General features: G+C 39.1%; 1 protein-coding gene across 1 annotated transcript in view; it reads left to right on the top strand.

The window, feature by feature from the left end:
* Window positions 1-21,420, top strand: part of LOC306862061 (guanine nucleotide exchange factor VAV2-like) — a 185,682-nt gene that overhangs the window by 42,686 nt on the left and 121,576 nt on the right. Inside the window, exon 2 of the mRNA XM_079404661.1 lies at window positions 18,745-18,861. Within this exon, the coding sequence (XP_079260787.1) occupies window positions 18,745-18,861 (117 nt within the window). The remainder of the gene's footprint in view (window positions 1-18,744; window positions 18,862-21,420) is intronic.

Genomic DNA, 21,420 nt, shown 5'->3' with positions numbered 1-21,420 from the left:
TAGTGTTATTGCTTATTGACCTTCTTTGTGTGAATCTTTGTTGTCATGAATAAACTCACACTTGTTTCAACTAAGCTGTTATTTTTATGGATGCAAGTCTGTGAGTCAGCGAGTCTGTGTTGGTGTGTATTCTTACCATTGGTCTAAAAAAGCTTGATTAGCGTGGTTCGTAATGTGGTTTGAATAGCCCTATTTTGCCTATGCACATACTCCTCAGTCTGCAGTCTGTGTCAAAATTTAAATACGTCCTTTTACTGTGCATGCCACACATCAATTTATAAATCCAAAATGTATCGCATTATAATGCACCTGTGAAGCAAAACCACTAGTTGCATTTGCCACTGTAAAATGACATGCTCAGTCTAAATAAGACAGATACCATAATGGCCCAGAGAAACGTTTATAGATTTTTTAAATTTTCAGAGCAAACTTGACTCGTTCAACCTCCCTCAGCTGGCTAGCCTTCAGAAGAGTCTCTTGCACTCTTTGTACCCTGCCCGGTGTGCTGTACTATTCTCCCAGATATCAATATTGGATGAGAAGCAAGTGTAATGTGGGTTTAATGACTGGGGTAAGGTAAAAAGTAAGTTGAGTCTGCAAAAAAACAAGTTAAGGCCTGAAACAACTCAAAATACTACTACTAGAGTCAATCAATAGACTATTGATCATGGAGCGACTGGCTCTAGTCCTAGAGTCTTTGGGTGAGTTATTGATATCAGATTCTAAGCAGAACATTCCAGCTGTGTTTAAAACGATCCTTTAATTTTTGATTGAATAATTAAGTGGTCTGGTGGTTAGCCTCTCCTCTGTTACTTTTGCATTTAATTCCTGCTATGTTTAAGACTCGCCGTTGATTGTGAAAGCACTTTGCTAGCATGTGTTTAATGCTGACTCAAGCCTTAGAGTGGGTGCAATTGAGTCATTGCTCTCCTGATGGGAGGATTTGGGAGGTTCTAAGAGCTTATTAATGTAGTTTGTCATATTTCTGTCAAGAGTTTTAAGCTACTAATAGACATTAAGATTCCATTTTTTTTTTTTTTTAAGTGTCTGGACAAAACAAGTTAATTTAACGCCAGAACTGAGGTCGGGTCGTCTTTTTATTAGCGCTCAGACACACGTGGGGTAGGGGCTGTGGTGGGGCTGATGGGGCTCTTTGTGTGACCACAATGACTCATTTCCTCTCATGCTGTACACATATAGATACCTGCATTAGAAACCAGACTATCTGAAAAAGAGAGAGAGGGTGGTAAAAATTGTGAGAGTGTCACGGCCATGCACACAGCAATTTAAATTTTAATTGCCTGGATTTATCTTCCCAGCGCAGTGTGACGGACTGATAACTGGAGCTGATAAGTCTCAAACTGTTTGTAAAGCACTGCCACCAGTCAGATACGTGAGCTCAGAGAAGGAGGAAAGCACATATTGTTACCATGCTCTGCTTGCAGCCCACAGCAGCTGTAAACGACTCTCAAACCTGCTGTCTGCATTGTGAAGCTTATAACTATACATAACTAAACTTTACAAATATAAATATCTTAGGTAGCTTTTCAAGAAAACTTTGCATTGTAGATGTTTCTGGATGCTAAGTGAACTTTAGATGGTAGGGCTTTGTTTTTTGGCAGCGACTTGCAAGGTTCTATTTATGATTTATTTCTTATAATTAATTACATTTAAGTTTTTTAAAATAATTAAATATAAATTGTAACATTTATAATATCTATCTATCTATCTATCTATCTATCTATCTATCTATCTATCTATCTATCTATCTATCTATCTATCTATCTATCTATCTATCTATCTATCTATCTATCTATCTATCTATCTAGATAATAGATAAAGACATATAGAAATATATTATATATTAGTGGTGTCAAAATTAGCGCGTTAACGCATGCTATTAATTATTTTCAGATTATCGCGTAAAAAATATTAACGCAAAATAACGCAGGGGCAGGGCTAGGGTTGGCCACCTCATTCGCAACTGCTGCCTCTGTCTCTTTTTTCTTGCAAAGGATTGCGTTTATTTAGATGCAGAATGTCTTTATGACCACATCAAACGGGAGAAGTTTCAGACACGTGCTCTATACGTCGCCTCCACGCCAGACGCGAGTCAAACAAGCGCGTAAAAGATACTGTGCTCGTAGCACGCACTCTTCAAATACACGCACTAGGTGCCGGTGCACGCTGTAGCCTATATCATTTCATATCATACAGCGAAAGAAACTACGTGCATGCAATGTCGTAGTTATGCCGTCAGTTAAGGCATGAAGTTACCAAAAAGGCGATTAAAGCTGCCTTAAACTGTGTGCATGCATGCAATAGCCTATGTTATATATGCGTCACATTATATCGAAGTCGTGGCCTAATGGTTAGAGAGTCGGACTCGTAATCGAAAGGTTGCGGGTTCGAGTCCCCGGCCGGCAGGGATTGTAGGTGGGGAGAGTGAATGTACAGCGCTCTCTCCACCCTCAATACCACGACTGAGTTGCACTTGAGCAGTTTCCCCCAACTGCTCCGCGGGCGCCGCAGCATGGCTGCCCACTGCTCCGGGTGTGTGTTCACGGTGTGTGTGTGTGTGTGTGTGTGTGTGTGTGCATTTGTTCACTACTCACTGCTGTGTGTGCACTTGGATGGGTTAAACGCAGAGCACCAATTTCGAGTATGGGTCACCATACTTGACAATACGTCACGACTTTTGACTTTAAGTACATGTCTCTGAAATGGTTTTAAAAACTGTCCTGAGGCACCCTAGCACTGCCTCCCTCATCTAAAATACCCAATTCAACTCATCCGCTCATTAGTTGAGACTTTCAGACCTGAAGTGAGTCAGAAAATGTAAAGAGATTTGTGAGAAAATAAGATGCATGTCAGATCCCCATCACCTTCAGCAGCAGCATCTTTTAAAGCAATAGCAGGCAAATAAGTTAATAACCAGCTGCTGTGATGTCTATTAATCCAAGAACAAAAGAAAAAAGAGCAAATCAATAACTTTTATAGTTTTAAGGGGTTCATCTAGAATTTAGTAAGTATTAATTTTCTGTATATTTCTGCTGAAGGGCACAGGTAGCTAAACATGTCATTTATTATAATGGGTTAATGTGAAGATTGTTTTAAGTTCACTTAAATTAGACATTAAGTCTTATAAATGTTAAAATTGATAGCTCTCAATTATACTGTAATGCTGAATGGCTACAGTCAATGGTTAAATATTCAGGGGGCCAAAATTCTTTTTTTATAGAGACATCAGTAGTATTGATATCAGTGATGCTGGCCTTCAATCATGAAAAAGATACCATTAAAGAAATATTACAAACATACTGTCTTTATGTTGTTTGTACATTGTACATTTGAAGATTGTTTATTTAAAAACTTGAATGTTAGGTGGGGTTAAGCGTGATTAATCACGATTAATTTTAGAAAAATGTGTGATTAATTAGTTAATTTTTTTTAATCGATTGACAGCACTAATATATATATATTTATTTTTTGGGGAGTGTTTTTCCGTCAAACTGTCATATTAATGGCAAAAATTATGAGATCTCATTTGTGACCTACATAAACCTCACGCTGCAGATTTTCACTTATTAAAGATTAAAATGGCCAAGTTTTAAAGTGTACCAAATGTGTCCTGCCTTAAATGACTGTGCCTTTCAACTTCATGGTTGCCGAGCTAATATTTTGGTAATCAGCTGCCTCTTATTCTGTCTGCGTGTTTCCCGTGAACACACTGACTGCTCTGGAATGCTATCAGTTTAGTGATAAGCTGAAATGAATATTAAGTGTGACAAAGCACTAGCCAGTGCATTCACTCTCCTCTCCTTGTTCATCTTGTGATAGCTGTCACTAGATTTCTTTCTTTCTTTCACTCCCTCACCCTTCGCCTGCCAGTCAATACATCAGTACAGGATACAGAATAGATTTTTCTTTTTCAAAGTCTGGGCTGTGTTCCCACATTTCCTTTTTCATTCACAGAGCTTCACTCAGCAGACATTGAACCTCACACGCCTCTAATGAGAAAACCACAACGCAGCCTCCCGAACACATGCTTCTAAAGTGCTAATTGAACGGTACACTTTTGGGATGCAACCTGGAATGTCAGCACTGGAATACACTAGGGCTGGTCCGAATACCATTTTTTGAGCTTCGAAGCTTCGATAGGAATCAACACCGAATATTCGAAGCTTCGGAGGGAGGGGCTGAACATATTCTTCTCTCTAATAAAGGCAGGAATCTCTGTGCGTCTGTCTGCCTGTTTGCATTTTTATTGTGTCGAGAAACGTTCATCCAATGACTTCACACGCGGCAGGTGTGTTGCTGCGGACCCAAGGGAGTGCAGTGTTGCATTTTGGTGCAATATGCACATGCGACACGTTCATAATTAATAAACATTTAATAAACTAACAGAGCGAGCCGGAAGCGAACAGCCATTTCTAGGCCTGGAAAAGTTTAGTAAAAGTCATGGAATTTTATTTTACAAATCTCTGTATAATAGAATTATATTTGCCTATATCGCATAGTACTCATTCCCGCAGCTTTCGAGTTTATAATGAGGGAAATTCTTGCAAACATTTATTAAATATAGCATGTAGGTTAGATGAGTAAATAAATCCACACAAAATATCAGATTAAATCAGTCATTTGAAAACAGCGTGAGTGATTCAGCTGGACCGCGTATTCTCTCTTTCACTCTCGTTGTGGTCTCAAAGCAGCTTCATATCGGCGCATCTCGTCTGCACTACAAGAGCTACAGCACGCTGACCCAAGACTTTCGCTCGCATCTCGGGACAGTTGACAAAGAAAACGCATACATCGCATTCGGTTTTGTGATTGCAGAGGGTCCGTTCACATGTCGCGTCTTTTGCGCGCTTAAGTTCATTATTTCAAATGTAGATGTGCAGCAAGCCCACTCATAATATAAGCGGGCTCATATGCATGCTGGTGCAGATGTTCAGCCAGGCGGACAAGTTGAGAACCGTTTCGCGGGGGATGCCAGATGTTCGAGGAACAAAAAAAAAAAGGATATTCGAATCTCAAAATTGAAGATCGAATGCCAACCCACCCAACGAATATTCGAATAATCGAATATTCTGGTTCAGCCCTAGAATACACAGAATTTCCCATTTCCTTTCCCCGTAGTTTTGCACATCAGCTATCGTCTCCCTCAGATCCCAGCATGTTCCCTCCCTGCCTCATTAGTGCAATATTCACCGGCGTGAGTGATGATGATGATGATGAATAGCTACAGTGAGATTCAGTGTTTACTCTAGAAAAATGTACTTAATTAACCAGTACAATAAGAACTTAACTATCTGTTATTGCACGGTAAATGAAGCATGCTCAGATGCCAAAAACCCAACAAAAACTGACTACTGCATCAATTATCTTCACCCTCTGCTCATGGGAAGCATAGATATGGGTGGGAAATAATATTTAATGATAGAAGCCTTCCCATTCTTCCCATTTTTTTTTTTTTTTGATGGTTAATATGTTATATAACAGTAGGGTGCCTTTGTGTGATCAGTCAGATCACTAGGAGTAATAAATGGACTGAGAGGAAAGTTTTCCACTTGTCAGATTAATTAGTTATTTAATCTATTTTTGTTAGTTATGTCTTTATATACTTGCATGCATTTTTACTAACCACATTATTTCTGACCCTAGCTGACTGCACAGACTGTGAGGCAAATGTTTTTGCATCTCATTTAGTCCTGGCTTTGCAAAACATGTTGTTCAGTCATTTAAATAACTAATTTTACTGCATCATTACAATTACTAATGTTCACATAGAATATATTTATAATTCAATCCCACGCAAGGCCATAACATCAATGTCATTGCAGGTTTTTCTCTAATGGAAGGAAATATGTTCTTTTAGTAGCTTGGAAGTGCATTTATGTGTATGTTCACATCCAGCACCTCTACGAATTGATTGATTGTACAGCCAGTCAGACGGATGGTTTGATGGGCATTCTGCTTGCAGCTGTTATCCCTATCTGAGTCCACATAATTATCTCTCTATATTAATTGCCATATAATACAGCCTGTGCTGTTGTTCCTGTCTCTTTGAAATGCAGACCAGCAAAAAGTCACTTGGAAAGCCTTTGAAATGGTATACAGCTTTGCTGAAAGTCACTCACTGTATTATTCATGTCCTGTAAATATCAGGACACTTCAGAGGGGTTGTCTATGCTCTTGTCACCTAGCCATGTCCCATACGGACCCATTTCAAGTGTGTATAGCGTTGCGATTTGAGTAAGCAGCGCAAGGTGAGGATTGGTTGTTGGATTAAGAGTTTGGGAGGTTTGTCTTCAACCTTATCGTTTCTCCGGCATGGAGCGAAGGAAAGTATGAAAACGCTGCACATTTTGTTCTGAGTAGGAAGTACAACCATTTTCATTGTGTCAGTGTAAAGATAAATGATATAAAAATGCTAAAAAAAATTCCTTCATGACTATAGATAAAATTTGTTTTGTGCCATTTTAGACTGGGATGATGTCATCAGATGGGGACAGCCATAAAAAATCACCGCCCTTTGTTTGGTTGAGGCAGTGAGAAGTGTCTTATTACCACAGTGACACGTGGTAAATCATCAGATGTTTTGTGAGTCATGCAAAATGCAGATAAATATCACACAGCTCGTATTTATATTTCGCCTCAGAGGAAAGACCGCAAACCAGTGGAGGTGAGTTTTCCAGCTCAGCCCACAGTATTTATAGGCTCTCCCGAGGCATTCCCACATACACTGCAATAAAACAGGTCAATTATATGATGAGCGATTCCAGTTCCTTTCACTTGCTAGATGGCAGGGGGAGAAACCTATTTTTTTGTTTTGTTTTATAATTTAAAGGGAAACAAAACTGTATTTGCTGTCAGCTATATTGTTTGGTCTTAAATGGATGGGGTTTCCTTGCAATAGGAATACCTCAGGGCGTGAATTCTTCATAGTTTATTGTCAATCCTGAAGGGTGAGTAATCGCTGGGACCCAAAGAAAATGGATATAGAGGTATACGAGATTAGATCATCCAAGACTCTGGATAATGCTGCACCATGCAGTGATTTTATTGGCGGCGGCATGTGTTTGCTTTGTTGGAAGAATTTCCACAAGTTCAGGCTGGAATAATATAGGAAGAGGTCTGTGGATTGTTGGGATTCTTAATGTCCTCTTTGTTCAAATTTCAAAGTGTAGGTGGAAATATGAATAGGATATGCAACATCTCACAGGCATGCACTTATGTGCACATTTAAAGATCAGTACTTTGAATTATTCTGCAGTAGTGATAAGAGATAATAAATGGAGCAATTTTCTCATACGCTCTTTAGTTTAGTTTGCTCTCTCTTCTATTGAGCAAAACTTTCATTAGGTTGCACACCAGCGTGCTATGAGTACAAGATAAAACATGTTTAAATAGTGTTACATTCCTAGTTATGTTCCGAATAAATGGCATGCTCCCTGGCCCCTAGAGGACAGAACAGGGACACACTGTTATCCTACTTTGCGAATCACTGGCACAGTCAACTCTTTTGTCACTCCAGATGAATTTTAGTATAATAGAATCTTTATTTATCACCACACGACCAGAACTGGTGGAATTAGCTTCCACAAAATTGAATGATGTTGCCAGAATGGTGCTGTGAACATATCAAGATATGAATGGGCTAAAGTGGGAATGAGATGGAAGTTATGTGAGGGGAACATTTTTAGCAAATAAAAACTTGCCTAAATTTTAGTCTGCTCCTTTCTTTATTGTTTAGCTTCAGAAGAATTTGAATATAATACCCTTTTGTTGGTTATGTAATTTTTGGAGCTTGATAGTGTCATTCTCCATTTGCTTTCATTGTATTAAAAAACTGTCAGAACATTCTGCCAAATGTCCTGCTTTGTCTTCCACAGAAGAAAGAAAGTCACACAGTTTTGAATGAACATGAGGTTAAATGATGACAGATTTTTCATTTTTGGATGAATTAACCCTTTAAGTACCCCACTGTGTAAGAAACAGACTTGAGAATGGGAACTGCTCCCTTCAAATTGGCTACAATTTGAAAGGCTTGTTTGCTGTTTTGTTCAGCATTTTGTCTCATTAGGATCTTTCCCAACAATCCCTGAGAGGCGGCTTGAAATGCACAAGTTGTGGCATAAAGTGAGCTGAATTTGGGCGATGACACAACACATAAAAGTGGAAACTCTCAGCAGATGTTGAAAACCTGTCTGCTGTTACGAATTATTGGATGTGTGGGATAAGATTTCCTTCTTTATCTCGTATCTCATAGTACCAGGGAGCTCATTTGGCATGTTTGGGCTGGTTGAAGTGTGCCAGTATTGTACTATTTTCCCCTCTCATCCTCTTACTCTTGCCTTTCTTTTCCTTTCTGGCCTGTGAGGTACCTCCCATGAACCTCCATTCCCTGTACTCAGACTTGTTATGGTAACACGTAATCTCCACTGACCAGTAACAATTTAACCTTGCTCGTGGTTATCATAAAATGATTTAGCTTTAAATTGTATTAGCAGAACTAAAATCCATTCGGCATTTTTTTTTCTCTCTTTTCATCTTAAGCTTGCGTTTGCTTGTTTGGCGCTCAGCTCTGGCTTACTCTGGCTTAGGCAAAGCTTTTTTCCCCCTCCTCTCTTCTTTTTTTAACCATCTGCTTTGAAATCAATGGGCATGTTGGAAATTAGGCTAAATCTAGAGTGACATCTTTTACTTTTTTTCCTTCCTTCCCTCCCCATGCCCTTCCTCTTTCTTTTTTAAAGGCACGCCAATGTGATGCCGGATCTGTCCGTCTAGTGACTGTGTGACTGCTCATTGCAGATAAATTCACACGCACCATTTCAAAGCACAATCTCTTGGACTTGGACTTACCCGGCACGCATGTGCCCTCAGAGTCATCGTAAGATCAACACCATCGTAAGATCTTTACCAAGCCTACCATATTCCTCTCATCTCACTTTGAGTTCATGTGTTTTGATACCATGTTGCATGTTTTCCTTTTTTTCAGGGTGGGATACCTATTTTAGGTATGTCATTTGATTGGATCCAATATGTGATGCGATCTGTCGTCTCTGTTGTAGGATCGCAACTAAAGGGTTTGCACTTCAGTTTAACATTACGTCTCCTAAGGGCTTCGACTCATTAGCATTTCCAACCCTACCATCACAGCCTTTCACATTAAAACATTCTCTTTTAGTCTGGCTGCTTGTCCTAATTGAGCTTCTGTGTTAGAAGAGCAAAACACTCTCCTCTCGGGCTCTAGGCTCTCTGTCTGGGTCTGTATGTGTGGCTGCAGCTCTGATCCTCCTCCCCAGCCCCTGGCTGGATCTGCTGCCTTCTGATGAAAGCATGAACGCATCCGGTGAGCAGAAGCCAAAGCGAGACTGTGATCCCTACTCTCTCCCCCACCTCCTGCCTTTCTCAAGTGAGATCAGTAATAGGGAGCGCCTTTTTGATCCTGCTAGCTCATGCCCCTCTCTTCCATATCCCTCTGACAAAGCCTTCTCTCTCTCCTACACTCGTTTTCTTTCCAGCGTCAAGCACTGTCAGCTGCAGCATGTGGCTTTGGTCCAGACTCGTCAGATTTGCTTGTTATATGTCAAAGATTTATCGGGAGTTAATTAAATTACACTGTGCCATAATGAAAATGAGTGAAGGAGAGACGATAGGTTTTGTTTTGGCAGCTTTTTGGAGAGATTGTTTGTTGTTTTCACGTAGAGAGAAGATAAGCCTGCACCGCTGAGAGGTGTCTCAGGGCCTCCCAGCCTATTGTGAAGTCTTTCCCTCTGCTGCTGTTATCTCCTGCTGTTAATTCCAGTGGCTGCTGCCAAAAATCTCTCAAACCAAATTCCACTGCATGTGTAAACAGGAAGTGTGTCTTAAACAGGATATTGGGACCATGTATTTTGAGTAAGGGTAATGTATTTTTTTAATTTAAATAAGCAGATAATAATACTAATAATGATAATAATATGTTGTATCATAAATTATAGTTATAAATATTATAATATTTAAAAATATATTTATAATAAAACATATTATTTTGTCTAATTAGTTATTGGCTTATAGATGAAATGTAAATGGGTCACACATGCACTTTTAAAATGGTGTCCACTGAATGAGCCAGGATGACTCAGTACTGAAAAGAACGTCCAAGAACTTAGGCAAGTGCTACAAAGTTGAGCTGCCCACACATGTGCCTGGATTCGTGCTGAAATGAGTGTTTTAGGATATAGGCAGACTGTTCTAGATTTGGGAGTTTGCATTGAAATATTCATTGGGATCTCTATGAAGGTATATAATAAGGATAATCTTTCCTCTAGGCTCTTTTGCTTCACAATTGGGAATATAATTTTTTTGCAGTTTTAAATGCAGTGTTTTATGCATTCCTGCCTAAAACACAATCTGAGATTCATTTTCAAAAGATTTAAAAAAATAGGTCTCCCAATTTTTTCTTTTTTTTTTTTCTTGGCATTTACTCAGTCCAAACCTATACAACTTTACTGTGAAACACAAAAGATGATTTAGACGAATGTCAGAATTGCTCTTTTTGAAATAAAAATGAATGGGAACTTATTCCCCTTAGAATGGGCTGGGTGATATGGCCAAAAAAAAGATCACTATTAACGATATCGATAATTATCACAATAAATTTAAAATCGTGGGGGGGGGTGGGGGTGCCCGTAGCATGAATCTGTATTCAGAAAGGCACATAAAACAAATAACCATTGCGAGAGGTAGCCTGTTACATTAAAGTACATAAAATTTTACTTACAACATAAACAGAGATGACTGAGGACGATGGTAAATGATTTGCTGATCCTGAGCAACACTGACAAACATCCAAAATGTGTAGTAAGTACTGCCGCTCCATAGTATAAACAGAGTACGTGCAATCCCAAATCTCGAAAGTGAAAGTGACACTAAAAAACAAAAGCAGTTTCAATCGTGATGTCTATCAGCCATCGGCGCTGGATGATGGCATCGTCTATCGGCTCAACCCTAATAGCCTCATCACAAAAAATACTGTGATTATATTCCATTACTCCTTTAATACATTTAATACATGTCTACATTAATAATATAGTCAAATTCAAGGAATATCCCACATTTCTGCCACAATACCATGGTGCAGTTGTTACTACAGTATATCCATGGTAAATGATGGCGATTTGTAGATTGAAAAGCCTTCTAACTGTATTGTTGCACACAGTGTTTCTCCTGTTTCTTCTGGCTTTGAACTAGTCTAAATCACTCATGTGTGTTGTTCGCTGAATTCAAGCTCTTCACACTGGATCTCACAGCGCTGTTTAGTGATAGAGTCTTATCAGCGTGTAAACGCATCTGCTCTAGTGAGTTCACGCTGCGCTGCCATTTGAACTTTGAGCTAAGTGGATAAACGGTCCATGTGGTGCTGTTCAAATGAGTAGCGTGGTTTTGTTCCACTTTTGGCGTGGAAACACAATATCATCTCATGTTATCGTTTTATCAAGGAAAATTATATTGTGATAATTACCATTATCGTTTTATTGGCCAACCCTGCAACTGAAGGTTAGCAACTAAAAAATGAGGTAAAATTTGGCAAAATGCATCATATTTTAATACATAAAGATAAAAAAGTAAGTTGATTTGGAACAACATAATTTAAATTTTTGGGTAAACAATTTCTGTATGATTAAAATAAAATATTGTCTCTCATCCAAAATTAATTAGTATGTTTTTCACTTTGTTTGTCTGGGTAAATATTCACATCTGTGGCTCTCGTTTTGGTTTTGTCTTATCTATAAACAGGCTGTTTGTCAGGTTGTATAGATGTTGTCTCTGGTGATTGAGTGATGACTTAGCCTGGGTGTGAAGTAGGGCTGCCACTAACAACTATTTTTATTTCGATAAATCTATCGACAATTAATCGATTAATCTAAACGATTAATTTCCCACAAAAAAATCAACAATTTTATTTAAGAATATTTGAATGAAATCTAAATTTCTATGAAATCCTTTTTAAAGCAAAAGTAAAGTGCACCATAGAGTGCAAGAAGCAAGTGTTCATCTCATAGTCCAAATCACTGAAATCAAAGTTCAGTATTATAGTGTGAGAATGACAACATATCCACGTGTTCTAGTAAAATTATAATCAAAAAACACATTTTAAAGGAGTATTTACCAGAAATATTATTTACCAGAATTTATTTGGGTGAAAAATGTAAATGTGCAGGATTTCTGAATTTTTTATTTTTTATATATATATATCTATATATATATATATATATATATATATATATATATATATATATATATATATATATATATATATATATATATATATATATATATATATATATATATATATATATATATATATATAAATAATATTATTATTATTTTTTTTTTTTATTATTACAATTTAATGGAACCATTAAAATTGAATCCAGAAAGTAGTGGAAAACAATTTGGTACAGATAAAACTGTAAAACTCAATTAGTTAGGCTTTTTGATTAATAAAATTTAATTTGACCATTAAAACAGAGTATAGAAAAATGAAAATGGAAAAAACTGAATTAGCGAATAAAACGGATTTCATAGGGCCCTGTAATTATAATACTTTTTTTTTTTTTTGTGGTAATAAAAATAGATCTAAGTGAACAATAGCATTTAAAATGACTTAAAATACATATATAATAGCAATGATGCAATAATAATTAGTTCAAATAAAGTATCAAAAGCAAGAAATCATATGGCTTTATTGAACAAAACTGTTAAAATACATAATGTATTATAAACAATAGAGCTAATGTACATTACGCATAACAACAAAGGCCTGCAGGGGGTGCCGACGGCCTGATGATTATTTTTACACATTACTGCGCGATCTAATCCTTGTTTAATATTGACCAAGCACTATTTAATTCAAATGTGCACTTAATCTTTAATGTTTGGCCATTTCTTTAGGACAGAAATGCTATAGCCACTGTAATTAAATGAATATGTGGACATCAAAACGTGTAACTCAGAGTGAGGGTCTGAGCTTTTATTTTGAAATTTCGATGTATTCTCCTGTGTTTGTGTAGATTTATAAATGATTTACCTTACAAATCTGATGAAATGGTGCACGTTGCGTTCCCAGATGAACGTTATAATAAACCCAAACTCACAACAACATGCAGAGATGGAGTTTGAGACGCTTCACGTGATAAGTTTCTGTGGAACTACTGAACGGAGCCGCTGTGTGACGCACGTACTTAACATACACACGTGTAAATAATTAAAGAGCCTTTACTGTATTAGAACTTCATCGCATATAATTATTTAATTAAATCATAGCGTTTGTGAATTCACAATTATGCAATTATGCCAGCAGCTGCTCTCCGAACCAGACATGAGCTGTGTCAAATACTCCTCATATTGCTCCACAGAACTGCTGCTTTTATTTGTGTTAAAAAAAATCTAGTTACAGTTATACTTGCAGTACATTTCTTGTTAGAAATGCAATATTTTTTTTTGCAATGCAGGTTATTGTGTGTGGCGTTTAAGATGTAAATATTGCCTTATAAGGTAGTCTCAGCCTCAGATTTCATGCCTAATGACCACTGGCTGAATGTCTGATGCATATGGCTCTCTTAACTTGAAACACTTCAGCAGATTTGAAGATAACTCATATTTTTAGCTACCATCAACCTGACACGCCCACTCAAACCATTTCATGGTTGTAGAATTATTTTGCCGCTGTAATTGGATTGGCTGTTTCTAAAGAGGCTTCTGTCGCTGATGGCACAGATGTGGTGGAGTGATGCTTTCTCTTTATGCGTGCCCTTCGGTTATGCATTTTTAAGACGTGTAATAGGCAGCGGGCTGCACAGCAAGGGAGGTACAAGATAATGTTTACAGAACACTTGCGCCGTTAAAAACGTTTGGCCGTGCTACTTTATACGATTATTTCAAATGAGCGTGTCCAATGCTAATGTCACTTTGCATTTGTATAAACCGAAGCATCCATTCCTCAAGTAAACAACACAAGAAATGGAGCCTAGCTTCTTAGGATGTGTTCGAGATGTCTTCTGGAAGAAGAATGAGAACCTACAGCAGGGTCTAAATCACAGATATGAGGAACCACTGCCCAAAGAGAGAAATGGACTGTTGAAAATGGATGCGGCTCCCAGCTCCCCGCCCTGGCATCATAAATAACCTCACCATTGATCGGCTGTAGTCTGTGATTCTCCGCAGCCCTTCTCTCCACATTCATCAGCCTAGTGTCTGATGTGTTTGCCGGCTACTTAATCCTCCGATTACTCAGTTGGCCTTTGCCCAGTGTCTACAGCTCTACCTCTCTGTGATTTGCTGGGTACCCAGAATAGAGCATGTTATGGTGTAATAAATCTCAAGTTATTTGAAAGTGGACAGCCCTGAAATCGTACAGGGTTTATGCAGCACTGTCTACTTCTTAACATTGCTCCTTTCTCCAATTCAGGGATCAAATTAAAGTTCTGTAAGATGTTCATGCTCCGAAAAGAACAAAAGTGCTGAATTTGTAATAAAAAAATGAGTTGAGATCCTCTGGCGTGACAGTTTCATCCTAGTTTCACAGTCTCTGAGGGTGATCAGTGTATTTCTACATTGTGAGAATTTAACTGATTTAAACAGGCTTCTCAGACAGCAAAATGTGTATCCTGGCAACAACGTTAGTATATAAGAAAACAAACAGAAACAGGAGTAAAACACTCTCTCTGGTGCTTAAGCATGCATTTTTTATAAATGCTTGAGAGACTAAAAAAAGAAAAGGGATTTATGATTCTGGAATTTCGGATCGAGGTTTAACAGAAATGGTAAATCAGGTCAGATGGTGATTAATAAAAGATTTTGACTTCCTTTGTTTTTGTGTCCCCATCTTCCACCAGATCAGACCGTCAGGCATTCATTCATTCTCTTGACTTAGTTGAAGGGAATCTGGACAGATGAGTCCAGATAGTGCTCTGGGGCACTGATGAGCTCCCATTGTCTTCACACAGTGCTGTACCAGAGCCCTGACAGTGGACATGTTGATACACGGTTCCCTTTATCTTGCCAGGTCGGGCCATTTATTTTGTGAACGTTTCTGAATGTAAAGGGCTTGCCATTTTCCATTATCTGTGTGAAGCTAGTCTTTGTTCCTCTGTGGAGGATTCCTCTGGTTCAGCTGGAAGAGGATCTTTTCAGAAAGCCTGCCATGGCGAGGGACATGCCTCTCAGTGGACTTGTGTGAATTGGTCTGGTTCCTGGCTCTTTTCACTGGACCGACTTGAAAAGTGGCTATTTGTTTAGATTTTCACCATTATCACAAATTTAAATGTATATTTGTATAAAAGTAATCTATGCAGAACATTTTTGAAAGCAGTCTTCTCGTGTTTTGAAGACAACTCCGCAGTTTTCTGCGCTTTTTTTTATTGTTTTACACAGCAGATGGGGTTCCTGTGAGGTGCACTGTATTTGATTTGATCACGACTTCACAGGGGTTTCTGTGATAAATTGGGCCTTTTGGATAATCCTATCAGATTATCATTTGCATACCAGCATACATTATTCATTTAGTGTCTGTCTCTCCAATTAGTCGAAGTCAAGTTTTTCTCCGGAGAGGTTTTAACATCTGTGCGACCCTGGAAATCCTGCAGGAGATTTGAGCTAATCAGCCACAGCCTCATCAGCTCTTCAGAGGTGTGTTTGCCTGTGTGTTTACTCTTTTTGCTTTTAATTCCCTCACTCTTGCTCTGTCTTGACCTGTCCTGGGCACCATGCTCCAGTGGGAGCTTCCTCTCTTTGAGCGAGACAAAGGATCAGAGCGGTTGACAAAATGCCACTGACATGCCTGTCAATGAGGGCGGCACCCCCTCACATCCCCACTCGACTCGGGATCGACCCTTTGCCAGTTTCCTTTTAAAGATATTTTTGCTGCCCTTGGACCTGGATTCCACCCCCTTAACATCTTAGCCGGTGCTCAGTGCCATCTATTCAAAACCATCCAGCCATTTATGTGGTTTGTTGTTTTGACTATTTCTCACATCTTTTATGCCTTTTTCTCCACGGCTCTCTGAAGACTTGTGCCGATTCATACCATAGATACAGAAGATTCTCTGATGGCTGTCTGACTACACTCCAGTGCTTCACCTGCTGACTTGCTGTCTGTTTCTGTGCCTGCCTTCTTCCTGACTGACTGTCTTTTTGAGTCGCTGCTTAAAGCGCTTGACTGCTTAACAGATTGTTTGACTCTTTGACTTCTTCACTCATTTTTTTTTTAAGCGAATCATTGGCTGGATTGGTCTGTGCTCCTCATGCCCCTATGGGGAGTGATACTCCCTTGGCCCGGTCTCACTTTCTTTTTCTGCTTCTCAGACACAACAATCTTCCCCTAGGACTTCATATCTGCCTTTAAACTTGTCTTTCTTTTATCCATCTTGATTTATTTTCTGCTCATCCCTCTCTTCTCTTCATGAAAGGTTTAATTTTTGTTGATTTATTGGTTTATTAGTGGATGCTCTTGCAGTTTTGAAGACACATCTTGTGAGGGCGGTGCACCTAAGGCAGAGAGGGTAATTCTTTATTCCCTGAGTGTGTACCCGTTCCTCAGGGATGAGAGTGTTAGGGAATGACAGCTCTTTGTAACCTGGTTTCTTCCTCTAGCTGTTTATCCAAGAGCTGTCTTTCCTCTTCCTATTTGGTTTTTATTGAAAAAACCTGAATTTGAGTGCTTGTGCTGAATGAGACAGGTGGTGCTCTGATCTTACCATGTACTAGTCCTCACTAGAATCTTAATGCAAAGAGAGCAACAGCCACATAAACAGCCTGGGGTTGAGGGGTGCACTCTGAGCATTAGATTTGCTCAAACCCCTGCTATGACACTGCACTGCCAAAAGCGATACCTTTGCACTTCCCATAAGCAATTGAAAGACTAAGGAAAGGCGTGATTAGCATGAAGAAACAGTAGCCTGTTCATCTGAGCTGGATGTAGCCAAACAGGGTGGAAAATTCATACATTAAAAACCAGAGTGTGTTTTTAACGGTTAGTGGGTTCAGAACAGACTGAACTTCTGGTCTCAGAGAGCAAAAAAACGGAGGAGAGAGAAATTACTGAAGCATCTCTTTTAAGAGACCACTGTCTGCTCCAAAAGCAAGTTACTGCACACCAAAATGGGTAGTATCGTGTCTTATATGGGGACATTTTCTGTACCACCTGGGAATACAAAATGAGAACAATAAACTTCCCACATTTTTTGTTGGGTATGCTATTTTAGTGGTGCATGCTAGGCACTTTTACCCAGTGGCCATTTTTTTAGACGTGGTTTCCAGTGTTTTGGGATTTGTATAAATTTTATATGAATGAATTTAAACTAAAATTGCATCTGATTTTAATCAACAAAAATGCAATTTTGAACTAAAGTGCAAATGTATATTTTATATAATGCTATATTAGATACATTTGATATAATAATAGGTCTTTTGTATGATTATTGTGGTCTTTTTGTCTTGTGATTCTCTTTGTCCCTTATCTCGATGTCATCCTTAACCATCTTTATCTGTTCTGATAAATGAACTGGTATTCTCTTGTGCATCATGTACAATGCATAGCAACCCTCTTGTGTTTCCAGCATAATGCTGATCCTGACACGCTTGGAGTTGTCTTACAGCTCTCATTAAGGGCTAGTTTTACAAGTGGCATCATGGCTGTGAGAATTTAATCCGGTTTGTGTTCTAAGGGTGGTTATCTCCATTGTACTGGCTTTAATGTGACAAATAGGCCTCCTCTGTCCCGCTTTGCATGAGAAACAGAGCTGTTAGTGGTGTGTTCACAATAGGGGTTGTGGTCCTGCTGAATAATGGTAGAATGCTTGTAGTATCTCTGGTTTACTGCCCCCTTCGATCCTGAATCATTGCTAGTATGGAATGCACTATTCGCTTTAAGGTTACTGTTGCAAACAAAGCTACCAGTATTTGAGGAGTTTGTTTCCACCGCTGTCTCCATAGAAATGCAAACCCATGCAGATAATTGAATTATATCGAATACATGAATTAAACATGAGACATGATTCATTGACATTTGGTGGGTGGAAATAAACAATGACAAAGTTGTTATTGTTTTGTCCCTGTTTGTGTGGTTGTATTGGTTTCACCCAGCTCAAGTCAATTATATTAGACAAATTCTCATTACAAGGAACGTTTATGCATGAATTCTCTGCAACAAATAAGGAGCAGGAGCCAGCGTTGTCATACTGGCATCAGTGTTACTAACAGTAATGACTGTGCAGTGAAAGAAGGATCAGGAAAGAAGGTTTGCTTTAGAGACCCTAAGGGCAGAAGGAATGGTAGGTTTGTAGGCTTATAAGTGAACAGTGCCTGAGGTAGATCATGCCAGAGGCGATCCGTCAGACGCTCATTGGCTTATCTAAGCCAAGCCTGGCCTGGGGATCCAAATCACAGTGTGTGATAACTGTTTGCTTAATCACTGGTACAGGAAGAAGGAAATGAGCTGACTGTCAATAGGCACCAGGAAATTAAATATGCTCCATACGCTGCAGAAATGAGATGGTGTCAGAGTTCTCCATGCCTGTGAAGTGACAGTGTTTTAATGCTGTTGAATATGGAAATATTTCCATAGGTTTGTAGTTATTTTCCAAAATGTTTTTTCCATTTGTATTTATTTCTTTAAAAAAACAAAAAACAATCAGGTTGAAATCAAAATCTTACCAAAATAATCTGACATTCTTTATTTGTCTCCTTCTTTTCCAGTTTCTGTGTCTGAAGAACATCCGAACATTCCTGAAAGTGTGCCATGATAAGTTTGGCCTGAGGAACAGCGAGCTGTTTGATCCCTTCGATCTCTTTGACGTAAGGGACTTTGGGAAGGTGAGAAACAGTGGTTTTGCTGAGCACGGAGGTTTCTAAGACTATTAATCATTTTGCACCATCATATTTAAGATGAATGACATTAATGTTGTGTGCACTTTTATGGGAGATTAACCCATAAGTGAGGCTATTGTGCATAAACTTTGTTCCACTACTTTACAGCACTCTCACACACAATCCTTTAATGCTGGGGATAATATAAAAGTGTGTGCTATGCTTAATCGGCCCTGTGTGGATTTCTTCCCTCTAGTCTTATCTTCTTCACTGCACTTTTGAATATTCACATGCACATTTGATCACACACCTCGGGTCACAAACGTGCCTGTGTGTGCCCTTGCATATCTGTGTTACTATCCATATGGTTTGTGTGTGTGTTTATGCATGTTTCCAAGGATTTCAATAGTACTCGTTTTAGGTGACTGATGATCAGCTTTTAACGTAATTTAGGGGTGACTTGTGTGGGAAAGATCTCATAACTATTCACAGTACCATCTAGCCCAGGGTTTTCAAACTTTGGTGTCTGGGATCCCCACATATGATACTCCCCTTGCAGAAGAGAAAACAAATTGTGTTTCTGCTCGATGTCAGAGTATCCCAGCTTTTTCCACACCCTTAAAAGGCACATTTCTAACTGTTGAATGCTCTGTCAGAATTTTCTCTGGTGTGTAAGCGCCATTATGCTGACTTTGCTCTGATGGTCATCCAAGTATTGGAGAAAACGTGATGTCTTTAAGAACAACTGAACCCTGATCTTTATATCACTATGACAGTTTAGTCAATGCACTGACCTCCATGATAGAAGCTCATTGTTAATTCTGTTTCTTAGTGCTAATTCAGCTTGATGTCTACCGTTTATATTGGATATGGGTTCTTCCTCATTATCAGTATAGTTTTAATAGTTATTAGTGGGGAAAAAAGTGCTGTAAAGATTAGTAGAATTAAAGAGAATACAACTTCCTTGTTATTGATTGTTCCGGTTGCATGAATTGATTGGACTTCATGAAGTATTTACAGCTGCAAAGCACTTGTTCGGCCATTAAAACGCTTCCAATCCAATATTTCTGGTTAACTACAGCTCAGCAAGTGTGTCTGGATATTTCCAATGCCTCGGTCAGGAAAGAAAAGAGCGGCAAGACGATGAGAGCATTTTAAAGTCTCAAAGGGAGGGGCGTAGACAGCGAGATTAAGCCTTTGCCAGACGGTGAGCTTTAATGGATAATGTGGAAGACGGTGAGTGAGAGTCAATGAGCACACAGAAAACAATATTAAAACCCTCAAGCAGTCAGAATCAATCACACACACCCTCCACATGTCAATGTGTAAATTGTGTTTGCGTCGACTTGAAGGTGACGGGCTTGTCCCGTCATTGATTCTCCATTAAGGGCAAGCAACGCTTTATAATATATTGAAGTAGGCAGCTCAATGTCAGTGCGCCATACATGCAAATCGTCCATCTCCATTTAAATGAAGAGAGATGGATGCTTCTGAAGCTTTAGAGCTGAAGGATATAGAAAGCATTTTTAATCTTTCAATAGCGCATGCATCGTTGAACTTTCACCTCGGGCAGTAATATATCTCTCTGGCCTGTCAAGCTCAGGGTGCCTTTAATTGGAATGGACAGTCTCAATCCTTTGTGTCCTTGCAGTTGGTGGGACTGTGGATGTGTCTGTGGCCATTTTAGGGATTGTGGTAAGCATTGGTGTCTATTTTAAGTGTTGTCCCACCTAATCTTAACAGAGACATGAATGACTTGGTTCCTGCTTTGTTTGGGAAGAGAGCACAAATCTGTACGTTTAGTGTGAATATTTAGTCTCTGCATGCTCTCCATTCATCAGCACTTCATTACTCTTTCCTGGGTGGAGCAGCTACGAGACACCTGTCCCTCCTAATGCTTCAGGTAATTGCCTCTCATCCCTTTCTCCATCTCGCTGCTTTTAGGTCTTTTAAACAGATGGCTCACCCCCACATCTCTCACTAAATTCGCCAGAGAGCTCCTGTCAGTGCTCTGATGTTTCATGCCCTCCTCTATCCCATCAGCCCGTGGGACACATCCTTACGACAATCACAGATGGACCCAGATTCTCCTTACCATTGCATTTTCATCATTACTCATAAACACACAGCTCTCTGGGGTTCGATTTTGGTTTAATGTGGCATTCAAACTGAACTGCTTCTGTTCTTTTCCCTCTAATTGGATCTGGATATGCAGTTGTTATCATTTAAATGAACACCACAATCACTTTGGTTCACGTCTTTGCGACAATTAGCGTGATGACACTCCACCTGTTCACAGCCTATTTATAGCTTTGTGATTTGCAACGTGGAATCAGACAGGTTGAAGATGATTTTGATTATCATAGGGTAGATCGCACTCAATTGACCCCTGCAGGCCAGTTTTTGACATGGCTGTTTTACAAAATCTTATTGACCTGGTCTCTTTTGTTTAGTGTTGTCATAATTATCCCTCGTCTTTATTCAGAGTCAGAGCAACCTCCCAGTGGGCTCATCTGGGAGTGCTCTAAATTAACAGGCGGTTCATCTGGGGGCATGATCAGTGAA

Source organism: Barbus barbus, assembly GCF_936440315.1.
Source record: "Barbus barbus genome assembly, chromosome: 43".
Lineage (NCBI taxonomy): Eukaryota > Metazoa > Chordata > Actinopteri > Cypriniformes > Cyprinidae > Barbus > Barbus barbus.
Note: the sequence above shows the minus strand (reverse complement) of the source record. Positions and strands in the feature narration are given on the sequence as shown.